This window comes from Balaenoptera musculus, chromosome 1 (genome assembly GCF_009873245.2).
Source record: "Balaenoptera musculus isolate JJ_BM4_2016_0621 chromosome 1, mBalMus1.pri.v3, whole genome shotgun sequence".
NCBI classification, from domain to species: Eukaryota; Metazoa; Chordata; class Mammalia; order Artiodactyla; family Balaenopteridae; genus Balaenoptera; species Balaenoptera musculus.
In genome coordinates, this window is record NC_045785.1 from 37,773,507 (window position 1) to 37,790,085 (window position 16,579).

Here is a 16,579-nt window from a genome sequence, read left to right on the forward strand (position 1 = left end):
AGCCATTCAAGTAGTGACAACTTTTATCAAATATCTGCAGCTATGCTGACTCTGAAAGGCTTCAATTTCCTATGAATATAAGTAAATAGGCTATTTGTCACATTTAAAAAACTATACTTTTATAATTGAAACATTTAATAGTAGTGACTACTATATTACAAAACATACGTTTTACTTCAAGCACATTTTACTTACAAGCATATCTAAAAATCTCTTCTCAAGAATAAACTGTGCTTCTAATCCAAACATTACTTTTAAGTTAGAAGAGCAGACTCTGGATCTAGTTGGCTCTGCCATGTACTAGCTGTGTGACTTTGGAGAAGTCACTTCACCTTTTTTTTTTTTGGATCAATTCCCATACTTTATGTAGCTGCCAACAGAAAAGTAAATCCTCTCTCCAGGAAATCAGTGTCATCCAGAGCCTCTAAAATTTTCCATACACAACATTGGGCACCTCTTTTTGCTTCAAATCATTACCTGTAATTTGGAGATTGTTGGAAAGTTGATTAAATGAGTGAATATATGCAAAGTGTTAAGAATAGTGCCTGGATATTTTTCCTAGGGAAAATAAAAAAAACAAGTGTCTGGTCTATAGTGAGTACTCCATAAGTGTTAAGAATAAAATGCTTATAAATAGTTGGGGGGTGGGGGGAATAAACAACAGGAAAAAAAAATGCAGTTTTGAAAAATTTTCAGACCAAATACGCTGAGGAAACTATTCACTAGTAACCAAAACAAGAAAACAAAACCACTACAAACCCAGCATACTTAACTCAATTTTATAATACAACAAATATATACTATGTAGAAAAAAAAAGGACAGGAAACAAACTACCTAGAAAAGTTAACACTGAATTGGGCACAGGACCAAACCGAACACTCCATTTTACAAGCATACTGAAGGAGGATAAATAACTCATACAATTATTCTATGCTGCTCAATAGAGAAATTGTGAGAAAATGATACAGATGAGAATCACTGAACAAACCAGAAAAAAAAACTACCAATTTACAGGAAATCAGGAAAATCTAGAATGTGGGAAACTGCAGGACAAATGACCCGGTTTCTTCAACAAAGTGCAAGGAAAAAAACAGAAGAAATATACAAACTAAGAGGCTTGAAAGAATATCAGTCAACTACAGTGTGTGGGACCTGGATCCTGATTCAAATAAACAAGAGAAGTCAACAGAAAATACCTAGAAAAGGAAAAACAAAAACCCAAAAGTCCACGTCCAACAATCTGTTCAGATTTCACAGAATTTCACTCAACTGGTAAAAGGATGTTCATTAAAGACAATTTCAAACAATTTACTTGACAATTATGAAGTGCTTACAATGGGCAGGCATTGTATTAAAAACTTTACAAATATTATTTCATTTGTTTACCACAGAAACCCTATGAGAAGGTACTATTATCCCCATTTAACAGAGAAAGAAAAAGGCAGAAATCTTACTAAAACTCCACCAAGGTCTCAAAGCTGTAAGTGGCAACGCAGAGGTTCAAACCCAGGCTATAACGCTGGTGCCCTTAATTACCGTACCATGCTATCTCTCTACCATGATGTGGTGAAAACCCAGCTTTGGAATCGGAGAAAGCTGAGTCCCCACATCTCACTATGTTATATAAACCACTTAACTTCTTGGATCCTCTGTATACCCACTTATAGAAGAGTTAATATCAAGTATGTTAAACAAGTGTTTTAAGGAATAATGATTGGACTCTGTTACAAGTCTTTGGCTTATGAAGCCCACAATAAATGGTTCCTATTATCCTTCCACCATACCTGGTAAGACTAATTAAAAAGCAGAGTTAATAATTCATAAACACATAGCTGGAACACTGGAATAGCTCTACCTTTTAATTAACTAACCAAAGAACCCCCAAACCAACTTTTCAACATACTTGTGAACTTCAAGGATAGCAGTAATTCAGAAGAGAACTTTTTAATATAATGACATTTAAACATATAATCAGCAGAAACAAGAGTCTGCAATATAAAGAAGAGCCAAACTTAAATTAATTCAATTTTTTCTTTAAAAAAAAAACAAACTTCTTCAACATAAACAGACCTTCTGCTCAGAAAAGTGCACTAAAACTTTGTTCATGCTGGTGATGCTCTAGCCTGACATCTGACTGATATATGGCAAAGTAGTTTTATTACAGAAAAGGAAGGTAAGCTTAATGAGTACGTTAAAAAATCAACTCCTTTAAGAATGACAGCTTTCTGTGTTGTTATCTTGTGAATATTTTTGTGCTTATCTGTTAAACTACTAAGTTCTCGGGTGGCAGAAATGTTTTATAGTCATCTAGGTATTCCTACTCCTTAACAGGCAGGAACAACAGTACAACAGTACAGCCTCTAGCATTTCTTAAAAGAAACTGTTTCTTAAAAGAATGATTGAACCATTTTGTCTGAAAAATGAAAAATAATTTTTCCAACAGATCAATTAAAGGCTGATTATCATTATTTATTTTAAAAATTATTATTTATTTATTTATTTTTGGCCGCCCTATGTGGGATGCAGAATCTTAGTTCCCCAACCAGGGATCGAAGCCACGCCCCCTGCAATGGAAGTGCAATCTTAACCACTGGACCGCCAGGAAGTCCCAAAGGCTCCTTATTTGCGTTAGTAAAGAAAAACAACTATTAGACTCCTTTAAATATTTGCCTCGTATATTTTAAATCACCTACAAAAATTCAATTTACATAACATTAGCAAATTTTACCTCATTAAGATATATACCTGTGGACAAAAGAAGTTCAGCTCATCTCACTGAACTATTTTTCAAGTTTGATTGTAGCCAGTTTTGTTTTGAGCAGACTTCAGTGGGAAATAAAAATCAGAGTCTGATTTTGAAGTGACTTGGTCAGCTAGCTCTCAGCAGAACCACATATCAAATTGCAGACAATGGCAACTATAGTCAGTTATGAAGCAGCATGTTTTCTATGTATCACCTAGATATCCAATCCCACCCCAATTATTTGAAAAACCATAAATACATACACCAAAATTTGCCTTTTCCATGAACTACTTTTTCAGTTGGGATACTTAAAAAACTGTGTTGTGTCTCACCTTTCCAATAGTCTTATTTTTATTTTCATGGTTAAAGGTAGCAACCATAATGGTTAAGCACAGTGACTTGGAAACAGATTGCTTAGGTTTAAATACAGGGTCTGCGACCTACTAGCTCGATGAATCTCTGAACTTATTTTCCTTAACTAAAAAATGGGGATAAAACAATATCTATCTGACAGAAATAAACAAGTTAATAAATATAAAGCCCTTCGAGCAACTGTCAGCCTCTGGTACATTAGAGTTATTACTAAGTGCATACACTCAATCATAAAACAAAGATATGCAATCTGCTGAAGTATGATTCAGAATTGTAGGTTTTATCTTTAAGCATTTAAAAATGAATTATAAGCAGAAATGTGTCCCAGATTTCTTGTCATTCCAAACTTATTAAAATGGTTGCATGTGCTCTCCTCAGCCAAACTACTAAACAGCCACTGATGAGAAAACTGGTAAGATGGAATTCATTCAAAAGAAAAATGGCTTCCTAACACCCTACCACCACCACCAAATTTCAAGAGCTCTGATAAGATACTATTCAGAATCAACTGAAAGAATATTTATATCAATATGTACAAACTGTTTTGAGTATCCTGAAAAAAAATTAGAGTAAGGTCTCACCCAAGTTTACAGGTCCAGTAGTCAACAACAGCAAAACACAAAGCAACTGACTTGTAATTTCTATAAAGCACTTTAAATGTTTGTCCTGTAAAACCACCAAAATAATTTAAGAACAACAACAAATCCTAGGGGAGGTGACAAAAGTAAACTTTTGTATTGAAAGAATGTAGAAAGGTAAATTGAAACTGACTCCCTAGGGAAGGAAGATGACACTTTATTTTACTATTAATTCCAACCTTCTCATTCACAATTAGCATTTTATTATTTTATCTTTTAGACAGATTGCAACTTGAAACTCAAGCATCTTCCCAAATACTGAAGTTAACTGTTTTTGGTTTCCATTCTATGCCTTTTTGTTTTCCGTTAAACTTCTGGATCTAAAGGTTTAAAAAAAAAAGGCAACAAACAAAAAGACAGCCTTTTGTTTGAAAGGGCACAACAATCAGGCACTCCACATATAAAATTTGTTTTCACTTGTTGTCTTACACTTTTCTAATAAATGTCCCAAACTTAAACAGCACTCTGATTCTCTTTCAAGTATTACACATAAAAGACCTTAGAAAAGGCCAGCAATCGACCAAACTATAAATCTAAGTGTACTGAAGACTACCAATCACTTTACTTTTGGAAGGGATTTACAAAGAATGTGACTTCTAGTACTAAACTAAAACATGAGCCACCATAAACTTTGTTTATTCCAGATAAGCTATAAATATCAAAGTTAAGAGCAAGTATTTCAACAAATATGGCAAACCAATCTCAAAGCACAAACTTGGCTGATAAAATTAACACCACAGCACAATTTCAAAACTATAAGCAACTACCAGAAAAAAAAAAAAAAAAAAAAAAAACCACCCAAACCGCACCCACTCTTATGTAAACTTTCGGAGTAAGCAAACTACTTTAGCCTCACCTTTGTTTTCACCTAGCAAAGACTCTTCAACATAAGGCACAAACTGCAAAAAGATAAAAGATCCAGCTATTGTCCCCGTAGGAAAAACAACTAAGAATTTAAGACATGTTAACGTATTTAAGTTACCAAGCTCAGGGCACTTCCCCAAGCTACAGCCATTTTAGATTCAGCCTTTCTTTTGAATTTCACGGGGGTGGGGAGAGGTAGATGTAAAACAGAAAAAAAATCCTCACTAAAACACTTCAAGATCGACCAGCCTTTTTTGTTTCCAGGGAGGGAGGGGTCAGTAGGTGCTGGATAGACAATCTAAATCAACGAAAACACCTCGCTACCAGGGGGAACCGGAACGCTGGGAACAGGGGTGGGGGGTTAAAGCTCTTCTTTTCCCCTCAGATACCCCACATTTGACTTACACGCGTTTTTCCCTTAGACTTTCCATCATTGAAAAACAAAAGCCCTTGGATCTACTTTAAGAAGGAGAAAGAAAAACCCGTAAACCAAGCTACTCAACCACCAACAAGCCGGAACGCCTGGAGAGGAGCCAGAGAGCCGCAGGTGAGCGTTCCGACCCGAAGACCAAAGTTGAAGTAGGAGCGCTCCGGCAGAGTCGCGGCGACGCTCATGTGCAAAGCTACACGCGCGGGGGAAGGTGCCCCGTCCGAACCACACGATCCGTGAGCTCTGCTCCCGGTCTCCGGCCCAACCTACACCCAACCACCTGTGTGAGAGCCTCCTTCAACTTGTTTCAACAGCCGGCCCGTCAGGCACCGGGCGGAGCCCTGCGCCGGACCACTCAAGATCCCCTACCGCACCGTCGTCCGGAACTCCCACTCACCGGGCAGCGGCGGGGCTACAGCTAGGGACCAGTCGCGGCGTCTGAGGGCGCGTCCCCAGCTTCCTGATCCGGCAGAGGTGTAGAGCCCACAACCATAACAAAGCTCTTCCCAAAATGGCTGCCCGGCCCACACGGCCCAGGAGGGGCAGAGCGGGTGGAGGGGGAGGAGCGACGACCAGTCCGGCCCTCCCCCAATCTGACCCCGCCTCACACACGCCCACCCTCTCACACCGCCCACAAGGGCGCACGCGCACGCGCGTGAGCCCTGTTCAGGTGACCCGTCGGACGCCCCAAGCTGCCAACGTTTAGCCGCGTGAACGGCGGTTATTCCCTGCCCTGCCCCCAGCTCCCTCCACTGCGGCTCGAGGCGGCGCATGGTCAACCCCCGCCCCTCTGCAGAGTTGAACACTGCCTTTCCTCGCGCCGCCTCAGAGGCGGAGACCAGCTGGGTTTGGTACTCCCCTTCACATCCCCTCTCCCGACACTAGGGCCTGGGCGCGTGTGAATGAGTGGGTGGGTATGTGTGTACCCGTTTTTCCCCGCCCCTTCATTCTGCACCCTCCCACACCCCACCTCTCGGCAAGCACGCGTCTCCAAACTACCTCTACAAGTACTAACAAACCGGTTTCGTAGGCTCGTGTGTTTTCCGACCCCTTCCCACCTTCGGCTCCTTCCTTCCTTCACGTGCACGCGCCGTTAAGACTCCAGCCCCCAACGGGCCGCACGGCCGGGCTCTGGAGGCCTGCGCGGCTGTTCCCGACGCGCTACACGCTGGGAGTGGTAGTTCCGCCCGACCGCTGGCGACACGCCCCTGCCCCAGCGCTGGGCGGATTTCTGGCCGGAGCCTGCTCCTGTGCCAGGGTGGATAAGCTGTTTCTCTGGCCCAAAGTCTCATTGGGTATCGCACAACGGGAAGGGGTGGCGCTGCCATGGCAGAGAAGGAAATAAAAGTGAAAGCCTATCACGACTAGAAGGTGTTACTACTAGGAAGAATTCTCAGAGCCCATTCTGCACGGGAGGCTAAACCATGTGATGGTCGGCAACCAGGAAGCTAGACTACCTAGAATCCTGAGGAATGGAGGAACTGGCTAGCGTTCCTGTTGTTTTCAGATAAATGCGCAAATTGCCTGATGGCGTTTCCTTTGATAGACTGTGAAATGGAGGCCCAGAGAAGGGAAGGGACTTGCTCAAGGTCACATAGCCCACAAACAAAAGTTAAAGCGGAGGGTGCCCCATGGAATCTAACTTCCGGGTCACCCTAAAGGCTCTTACCCTCATACCTTTCATGGAAATGAAAGTCCTGCCCCTTGTGCTGTTTATTTCTTAACGAAGTTTCTAGTTACCAGCAAAGAGAATGAAGTGAAAACAGTTTTTTGTTTTTTCTTAAATAGTATTAGTTCAGGACCTTAATGAGGCGTGAGATGTGACCCGTCGCTCCTAGAAACCCTGTTATGCAAAGTAAAAAATGAGTTCCAGAGACGGCAAGCAATTTGGCCAAGTCATACTTGGCCTAGACTCCAAATCTCTCCTACCTTCCTCCACCACCATCACTCTGAGATGGTTTCAGTAGTTGCACTCTACCTTCCCGAACTCTGCGAGGCAGATTCTGCTGGTTGGGAAACCTGGAATACAAAGGCAAGGACCGTTCAGGTACCCTACAGACTTCAAAAGCTGGCTTCCACTAGAACTAAGATTTTCCCCGGTAGGAACCAGTTAGCGCTGGTCAAGTCTGCACCCGGACTCATTTTTTTTCCGCTCTCAGGAAGTGGGGAGGGCTGTCTAACCCCACTTGCCGGAAGTGCTTTTCCACAGTACCAAGCTGTTCTTGCAGTTCAGCTTTCCACCTCCCCGCGCGACGCTGGCAAGTGAGTAGTAGGGCTGTTGTCACCGGTGCAGGTTGGGAAAGGGGGGGCACCAAGGCTTTGGAGTTAACTGAAGCCGCGGGTACTATTGGGCAAAGTTTCCCGGGGATCGATGCGTCCAGACTTCGTCCACTTTTCTCATGTCTGCTCTAAGGCTTGCAGTTTGCAACTCTTTTATTTGGCGCAGTGGAAATATTGAGCGTTCTCACTCAAATTGAGCGGATTAACCCTTGGGTCTTTGTCCTTAACCCCCTCACCAGTTGCCGTCCCCGGCCTTTAGGCTGTCACTTTTCTCTTTAATACTCTTGAGCTGGAAAGCACATGTCACAGTGCCTAGGGAGTTTGGAAGGTTGAGGGAGCGTTGAGCTTTTTGAAATCCCTTACGAAGGTGATTTTGAACAAAGGTGAGTGTGTGGGCCCTGCAGATATGTGTGTCTGGGAGTCAGTAGGTGGATGTGGGTGTCATCTAACATCTATTCAGAGACCCGGGATAACTTAACTCCCAACTTGCTTCCTTATACATATATACAGAATGAAGACACTGACGGGCTGGTGTACAGGATTTCTTGAACCAGCCCTAAGATCTGTAATCAAGAAATTAGTTCACTACGTTTTTAAATTAAGCAGCAACTGTGGGTTTTAGATTTTTAGACACCTTATTCTTTTGGTTAAGAATGGGACTTATGTAAACATGACAGATCTGGATTCGTAATATTCTCACTCAGCCACTTACTGGTTGCTTACATTGTGTGAGGTGGGAATAATAGCTAGTAATTTTTGAGTGCCTGCTTTGTGTTAGGGACAGTTCTCAGCTTTTTACATGTATTAACTTACTTAATTTTTACAACGACCCTATGTAGTTATCATAAGCCTTATAGGTGAGTGAACTGCACCATAGCCAGGTTAAATAATTTGTCCAAAGTCACATAGCTAATACGTGGTGGAGCCAGGATTCCAACCCAGATTGTTTGACTCCAAAGTCTGCACTCTAACTTAACAGGCTATTACTGCCTTTCAGCACCAAGTTGATGAGGTTATTCAATAGTTACAGTAATTACATAGTTACAATGCCTGATTCACAGCTAATTGTATTGATTGCTACTATCATAACTTTAAGCTAAGTCCCAAAATAGATAACTAATAGACCAGACAAGCTATGACTTTCAATGTTAAAGATAAGAAAGCTGGCACTTCAAGGAAGCAATTTACCTAAGGTCACAACAGCTGGGAAATGATGGAGGCATTTGTAAAAATCCAGATCTGTTGTCTCTGTGCATTACTCTTTCTGTTACACCAAACAGCAAAAGCTAAAAGAATGGTTCAGAGAAGAAAAGGATCTATTTACTTAATGTTACTGACTTTTTGAAAACATTAATTATTGTTTTCAAAGGAAACTGTTATATGGAAGAAATTATCACAAATTACAACTTTTTAAAAGTTATGTATAAAGTGAAGAAAATTAAATGACATCTTGTTTTGTACACAGCAACATGCTTCTGATTCAGATGCTCCACTGAGCTATAAAAATACATTAATCAGAACTGTGTGGCATCTTTCTAAGCAAGACTTTCAATGGGGCCCACTATGGTTTACTTCATCCAGAAGTTTTCTCGAGCATCTTCAAAGGTTGGTTTATTCAGCAAATATTTGAGCACTACTTTCCAGGCATTGCTTGGCTGGGCAATAGTGAAAAAGAAGACAAAAATCCTTATCCTCTTATATTCTGGTTGATTGGGGGAACAGTAAAATATAAATAAGTGAAATTTAATATGTCAAGTGGTAAGTGCTGTGGAGGACTATAGAGCAGGGAAGAGGAACAGGGACAGTAGACTTAAGGATTGCATTTATAAATAGGGTGGTCAGAAGTGAGGCCATGAGCCATGCAGGTACCTCAGGGAAGAACATTCTAGACAAAAAGGAACAAAAAAAGCCTCAAGATGGAATCATTCCTAGCATTTTGAGTAACCACCAAGATTCTTAAATAACTGTTTCATTTTTTTCTTTAATCCAACATTTTTTGAGTTAATGTTGATCTGCTTAACTGTTGAAGTATGGAATCTACTCACTAAAGCACAGAATCAGCAAGAGAGGTTATTGCTTTGGCCATGTACCATGAAAGGCACTGGGGATTTTTTTTTTTTTTAAGGCAAATAAAAATATATGGTCTTGGCTCTCAAGTCTACTGAGACAGACAAGTAAACACATGATTTTAATTCACTGTGAGAATTATGATGGAAGTGTGTATATGGTACTTATAGGAGGATTACATCAGATTGGAGAAAGCTTCAAGCCGAATTTTGAAAGATAAGTTCCCTAGATAGAAAAATGGTAATCTAGAATTCTAGGCAGACATATGTAGACAGGCGTGAAGCTATGAAAATTATGCAGTGTCTAAAACTTAATTTTCTCTACATGAAATAGCATTTCCACAGTAATTAGTGCTGCTTCTTTTGCAATTTATAAATAGAAGAGGCAGTTTAGAATGCCAAAAACTAAAGACCTAGTCTTTAGCTTTTCCTCCTTCAGATATTTCTTTCATGGGATAAGTTTAGTGGTAGGCCAAAATATATCACTGGTTTCTATTCAGTAGTTTCTTTTGCATGTTGTATAGCTGTTTAATAGTCTTTGCCAGCAATAATAACATCACCCTGTAGTCCAACCTTTCTTTAAGTTCGATGTGCTAACAGAAAGCAGGCGGTTTGTTTTTATATTGTCTCAGATTGGGACTAAAACATTTGGTGATTTCCTTTTTAAAAATCTGTTTTTTGTCTTCTCGTTCTGTTTTCCCTATAGATGCTGAAGTACCCTTCCACAATCAGACTAGGAGCCAAAAGGAGAATAGAAACATTTTCTCTCAAAACATGCCTCCAGCAGAACTTTTCCCCCTTGTTTCCAAGGCCTTGGCTTGTCTCATCATTTCCAGTGTGTATGAGCAAGACACAATATTATCACACTTCCCCATGCAGCTTTAAGAAGAAGCAAGAGCAAGCAGTACTTCCAGCCAGGCCACCACAAACCATCAGTTACCTGCCTGACAGCCCAAAGCCAGCATTATACATAACTCTGGCAGGACTAATCCCCTTCATTGCTCCACCACTGGTCATGGTGATGACAAAGACTTATATTCCCATATTAGCTTTTACTCAGATGGCTTATGGAGCCAGTTTCCTATCTTTCTTGGGAGGGATCAGATGGGGTTTTACTCTGCCACAAGGTAGTCCAGCCAAACCAGACTTCCTCAATTTAGCTAATAGTGCAGCTCCTGTTGTGTTTTCATGGCTTGCATTCTTTGTTTCTGAAAGACTCAGTGAAGCTATAGTCACAGTAATAATAGGTTTGGGGATAGCATTACACACTGAACTTTTTCTCTTGCCACATTATCCCAATTGGTTCAAAGCCCTGAGGATAGTAGTCACTTTAGTGGCCTTTGTTTCATTTGTAATCACTTTACTAGTTAAAGATTTTTATCCAGAGAAGGGACCCAAGAGACTTAGGCAAGTAGAATAAATATAAAACTACTCTGTAGATGACGTTAGCACGTTGGCTAGAAGCCTTGTAAGGTTGTGTTTTGGCATCACCTTTTTCTGCCTCTCCAGTTTAGCTCTTTTTTTCCCACCAATGGTGATTTATTCTTCCCAAATTATTTTTCATTTCTAGAAATCTTTATTTTATAAGGAATCACTGAGAAACAGCTTGAAAACCCTTAACAAGTCCTTTTCATGTTATATTAGGTTATAGTTCTCATTCAGTCTTTTTATGAACTTTATAGTCATCCACTTAAAATTTTCAATGTTTGAATTACTTTGAAAAATGTAAATTAAAAGATGAAAAACCTTTGTGCTAGAGCTTTAGGATCATTGAAAACACACACACACACACCCTCAGAGGAAAACTTCGTATCCATGAGTGTCTGAAAATAATACGTGGCTCTAGTGTGGAGTTTTCATTGCAGTTGCCCCTGGGAATTGCGTTTCCAAGCTCTTTTTACCTGGCACAACCTAGTTATTTGAACTGAAAGGATCTGTGGCTCTGAAGTCAGTAGGGAGCAGTGTCACGAGGGAAAACTATGTTCAAAGAAAAGCTAGACACATTTTCCAGGTTTTACCAGGATATTTGGCAGAGTATAGATGCAACTTATCTCCAAACATAACACCAGGTGGTCAAAAATAGTTAAATAGTTAAAAGAATAAAGCCTCTAGGACATACAAACTAGGAAAAGTCAAGCTGGAGACATCTTAATGTTCTATCTAGTTTTGCATGTCAACTCACACAAAAGCTTTTTTAAAACAGCAGAAGCAACACCTTGAATTCTAACATTAAAACTTAGTCTTTTGAGATGCTTAGTCTCATAAAAAAGGAGAAACATTTTCAATGTTGTAAGAATTTAAATCAGGAAATGGTATCATCTGGTATACGTTACCTTTGTATAAGTATTCGAATATTAGGTAACTTAAATTTCATAAGTAAATTATATACATATAATTTTCACTTTAATGATTCTTGCTGTGGAAAGATCATAATCTAGAGTGGTAACTTGTTTACTTTGTTACACACCTGTTACAAGATTTTTTTATGAATTGTGTGTTCAAGTCCTAATCCACAGCATCTCAGAATGTGACCTTACTTGCAGATAGGGTCTTTATAGAGTTATTAAGGTTAAAATGAGATTATAAGGGTAGGTTGTAATGTAATATTACTGGTGTTCTTATAATGGAAAATGTAGAGATAAACACATATACAGAGAGAATACCATGTGAACATGAAGATCTACATGCCAAGGAGAGAAGCCTTGAACAGATCCCTCCTTCTTAGCCCTCAGAAGGAACCAACTCCACCAACACCTTGATTTCAGACTTCAGGCCTCCAAAACTGTGAGACAATAAATTCTGTTGTTTCGGGCTTCCCTGGTGGCGTGGTGGTTGAGAGTCTGCCTGCCAATGCAGGGGACACGGGTTCGAGCCCTGGCCTGGGAGGATCCCACATGCCGCGGAGCGGCTGGGCCCGTGAGCCACAGCTACTGAGCCTGCGTGTCTGGAGCCTGTGCTCCGCAACGGGGGAGGCCGCGATAGTGAGAGGCCCGCGCACCGCGATGAGGAGTGGCCCCCGCTTGCTGCAACTAGAGAGAGCCCTCGCGCAGAGACGAAGACCCAACACAGCCAAAAATAAATAAATAAATAAATAAATAAAATTAAAAAAAAATCTTAATAAAAAAAAAAATTCTGTTGTTTCAATTTCTGTGGTACTTTGTTAAAGCAGCCCTAGCAAACAAATATAACACTATAGAGCTAGAGCTTGTTCTTATCATTAAGAAGCTTACCAGTTAAAAGCCTGTGGCTGAAATCACCACACGATCCTTCTTTATTAATGTAAAGTTTACTACAGCCTGATACTGAAGGAAAGAAAGCTCATACTCTTCAGAAGATCCTTCTCAGATCCTACTCAGATTGTTTCGGTGAGGAAAATTACTTCTCTGCTTCTCTTAAATTGCATGAGGACTGCACAAACTTAAAACTTTTCTCTGATCTCAATCTTTCAGAATAGGGGCAAGTCATATTTTCAGGCTAACTGCCCACTTTTTTTTTTTTTGGCCGTGCCACAAAGCATGCGGGATCTTAGTTCCCCGACCGGGGATTGAATCTGTGCCCCCTGCAGTGGAAGCTCTGAGTCCTAACCACTGGACCACCAGGGAATTCTCTACAGTGTGCGATTTTTAAGTACATTGGACAGGATATTTAGAAGTACATTGAATTGTTAAATATTTTGAAGGAAGATCACATTAACAGTTGCTCAGAAAACAGACTTATATGTAAAACTAAATGTGCAAGTCCCTAAAGTTGAAACACTAAAAATCATGGGCAATCCTACTACACTTTGATAATCCAGGAATGCTGCTAATAAACTAAATTAATTAGTAATACAAGAAAAAGCAAAGAAATCAAGATACTTTATTAGTACATTCTTTTTAAAACAATCTGTCATTACCTAGGAAATAAGCATATTTATAATTACTTATTTTCAGGCATCGTCTGGACCTATTAAGCCCAAACACTGATTGTGTGGACTACATTTCTGCCACAGCAGTACAAAATGCCTCCCTTCATAGTGCCATTTTAGGTTGGCATCAGGCAATAATGAAAATTAAATGATAGGAAAATTCGTAAATCTCTTGAACCAGAATGCAGATTCTCTTTAACTAGAAATATTAAAGGCACATGAGTTACAGCTTAAATAGTTTACATATTATCTTGATACTTCATTCCTTGACATTTTACAGATCCCAGCCAGGCATCTGTGACCCTTCAGACTTTCAGGGTACCCCAAAGAATGGGACACAGAGCTTTCTGTCTGCACTACGTAAGCTTTTCTTAATATATGCATATGGTTAAGTTATGAAGGAAAGTATCTTTGTGAGTCTATCCAAATATTTTGGATGTGAGTGCTGCCTGAGTCTTTAATGCTTACCAAAGGTTTTCTATCTAAATAAGCCACTAATGCCTATAATATACTGGAGGACTTTTGTACAGAAAACGGGAAATCAGGGATATACAAATCAAATCCTGGAACGGCTAGGTAAACCTAAATGTATAAGACCTTTAATATATATGGCTCCAACTGACTAGTAGAAATAATTTAAAAGTGATGATCATGTACACAAAGAATCTTTGTCTCAGAAATGGACAGAAAACAATTCTTTAGAATGCTTCTCAGGGAAAATGAGAAGTTTTGAGAAGCAGTTTTGGGTTAGAGGCCTTTCAGCGTACACTTATGAGTTAGTGTCTGTAAAAAGTTTTACAGGTACCTACAATTCCATCTTCTCCAAGCCAGGCAGTAGCTTTGTACTAAGCTCATATTTAGGCTTGCCCAAGTGTGAGTATGCTTTACAAAGCTTGATAATCTAATAAATTCCCTCTTCCCAAAGCTAAACGTATTTTTGGTGACTATTTAGAAAAAGGTGCATTCAACCTGCTGGGCTCTATCACCCATTACATCATCATATTGCAATAAAGAACTGTCACTAAGAACCTCCTATTAATTCCTCACCTGCATTCCAGCATCAAGACAAAACCATAAGCAAGCAAAAGCTTTTTTTATGCTGTTATCAACAGGTGAAAACTTATATATATAAATAGCTAGATATTTCCCACATGTCCCTCCCAGTTTTCCTGCTGTTAATAAAAAGTTTGGGACTAGTGAAAACTCCTGGAATAAAATAAAAGTAGGAAGTTGCTTCATTGGCTTTTCTCTGTAGGGTAAACTATGGCCATGGAAAATTGCACTCTGGATTGAATCATGAATGTATAGATACCTTTAAACTGTCTCATTGATATTCTTAAATCACATAATGGTCATGTTACAGCTTAACTGCACTGGAGAAGCAGCTAAAGGGACTATTTGCCAAGAAGCTTCTAGCAAATCATTTTTACAAATAGGACTCTACTCCCAATTGGACAATTCTAGAGCATAAACAGCATATCTACTGGTAAGCTTGGCAAATTTGTGTGAACTCTTTATTGATTTAGGATATATTCCATATCGCTTCTCACTCAAATTCTTTAAAAAAAATCATTTTGTACTCATTTATCTACCAAATTCACAGAAAACTCAACAGATGAAAGGGTCCTATCACCAAACACAAGTGTGATTTGCAAAAGGTGAGATCCTGTATTTTCAAAATGTTTCCTCTGCTCTCTTACGCTTTCTATTTCATAGTACAGCAACACCTCCTTCACAACGACTGGTGATCATGTTACCAATTTCTGTCCATGTATCTGAATGAGGGTTATAAACTTCAACTGAGTCCAAGGTACCTGGGGCCAAGAAATCGTGGCTGGAAGATCGACCTCCAGAAACATACAGAAGCCCGTTGACTGCCACAACACACATGCCTGCTCTAGGCACTTTCATTGAAGCAACTTCAACCCACTTTTCCTGGATAAGAGAAAAAAAGAAGTTAGCAGTGCCATAACATGGTAACAAAGAAAAGTGCTGAGAAATTAGATACTCTGGTTCTTTTTTAAAATTTTAATTTATTCTTTTAATATTTATTTTTATTTATTTATTTATTTAGGCTGTGCCGGGTCTTAATTTCGGCACGCGGGGATCTTCGTTGCAGCACTCGAGATCTTTTAGTTGCGGCATGCGAACTCTTAGTTGCGGCATGCCTGTGAGATCTAGTTCCCCGACCAGGGATGGAACCTGGGCCCCCTGCATTGGGAGTACTGAGTCTTACCCACTGGACCACCATGGAAGTCCCTCTGGTTCTTTTTACATGTTTAAATTTCAAACTCACAATCCAGTCATATAAGTATACAGAACATTTTAAATTGAAGTTTTTAGTAGGTGTAGACTAGTGAATTTAGAGGAAAGTAATGAAAAATATATCTGTGATTAATTATAAATTATGGTCACCAGGAGATAATCTAGAAATTTACCAGGGAAGTCTGGAAGGACTTTTTTTTTTTTTTTTTTAAATTTATTTATTTCTATTTATGGCTGTGTTGGGTCTTCGTTTCTGTGCGAGGGCTTTCTCTAGTTGTGGCAAGCGGGGGCCACTCTTCATCGCGGTGCGCGGGCCTCTCACTATCGCGGCCTCTCTTGTTGTGGAGCACAGGCTCCAGACGCGCAGGCTCAGCAATTGTGGCTCACGGGCCCAGCTGCTCCGCAGCATGTGGGATCCTCCCAGACCAGGGCTCGAACCCGTGTCCCCTGCATTGGCAGGCAGACTCTCAACCACTGCGCCACCAGGGAAGCCCCTGGAAGGACTTTTTAAAATCTTTAATATAATAGGTCTTATAAATCTCCAAGAGAACAATACAGTAAACAACACTGGCCACATTTATTTGAACATGGATTCCTTTTTTCAAGGACCATCTAGTGCAGTTAGTGATTTGCAAAACATATTTTCAGAAAGGTAGTACAGATCAGGGATTGGAAACTAGGGCCTATTTTTGTAAGCCTACAAACTAAGAATGATCTTTCCATATTAAAAGGTTATTTAGGGGCTTCCCTGGTGGCGCAGTGGTTGAGGGTCTGCCTGCTGATGCAGGGGACACGGGTTCGAGCCCTGGTCTGGGAAGATCCCACATGCCGCGGAGCAACTAGGCCCGTGAGCCACGACTACTGAGCCTGCGCGTCCGGAGCCTGTGCTCCGCAACAAGAGAGGCCACGATAGTGAGAGGCCCGCGCACCGCGATGAGGAGTGGCCCCCACTTGCCACAACTAGAGAAAGCCCTCGCACAGAAACGAAGACCCAACACAGCCAAAAATAAATA

General features: G+C 40.3%; 3 protein-coding genes across 10 annotated transcripts in view; 1 reads left to right on the forward strand and 2 right to left on the reverse strand.

Annotated features, from left to right (window-relative positions):
- Positions 1–7,203, reverse strand: part of GPBP1L1 (GC-rich promoter binding protein 1 like 1) — a 56,242-nt gene extending 49,039 nt beyond the window's left edge. Inside the window, exon 1 of one of the 4 annotated variants that reach the window (XM_036827683.1) lies at positions 6,978–7,203. The gene's annotated coding sequence lies outside the window, so the exon portion shown is untranslated. Of the gene's footprint in view, positions 1–5,445; positions 5,590–6,067; positions 6,246–6,977 lie in introns of those variants that run through there. The other 3 variants (XM_036827681.1, XM_036827682.1, XM_036827680.1) reach the window with 3 other exon arrangements.
- A 15-nt stretch (positions 7,204–7,218) lies between these two features.
- On the forward strand, positions 7,219–11,106 carry TMEM69 (transmembrane protein 69). 2 transcript variants are annotated; one of them, XM_036827684.1, is made up of 3 exons: positions 7,219–7,310; positions 8,794–8,933; positions 10,101–11,106. In XM_036827684.1, the coding sequence occupies exons 2-3, from the start codon at positions 8,880–8,882 to the stop codon at positions 10,812–10,814; spliced, it is 768 nt and encodes a 255-aa protein (XP_036683579.1). In that variant the 5' UTR covers positions 7,219–7,310; positions 8,794–8,879; the 3' UTR covers positions 10,815–11,106. The 2 variants fall into 2 exon arrangements, with proteins under 2 accessions (XP_036683579.1, XP_036683580.1); XM_036827685.1 differs by lacking the exon at positions 7,219–7,310 and adding an exon at positions 7,353–7,711.
- Positions 11,107–13,235: 2,129 nt separating this feature from the next.
- Positions 13,236–16,579, reverse strand: part of LOC118882103 (intracisternal A particle-promoted polypeptide) — a 36,908-nt gene continuing 33,564 nt past the window's right edge. For all 4 annotated transcript variants that reach the window (XM_036827678.1, XM_036827671.1, XM_036827679.1 and 1 more), the window contains one exon: positions 13,236–15,236. In XM_036827678.1, the coding sequence (XP_036683573.1) occupies positions 15,012–15,236 (225 nt within the window). In that variant the 3' untranslated portion in view covers positions 13,236–15,011. The remainder of the gene's footprint in view (positions 15,237–16,579) is intronic.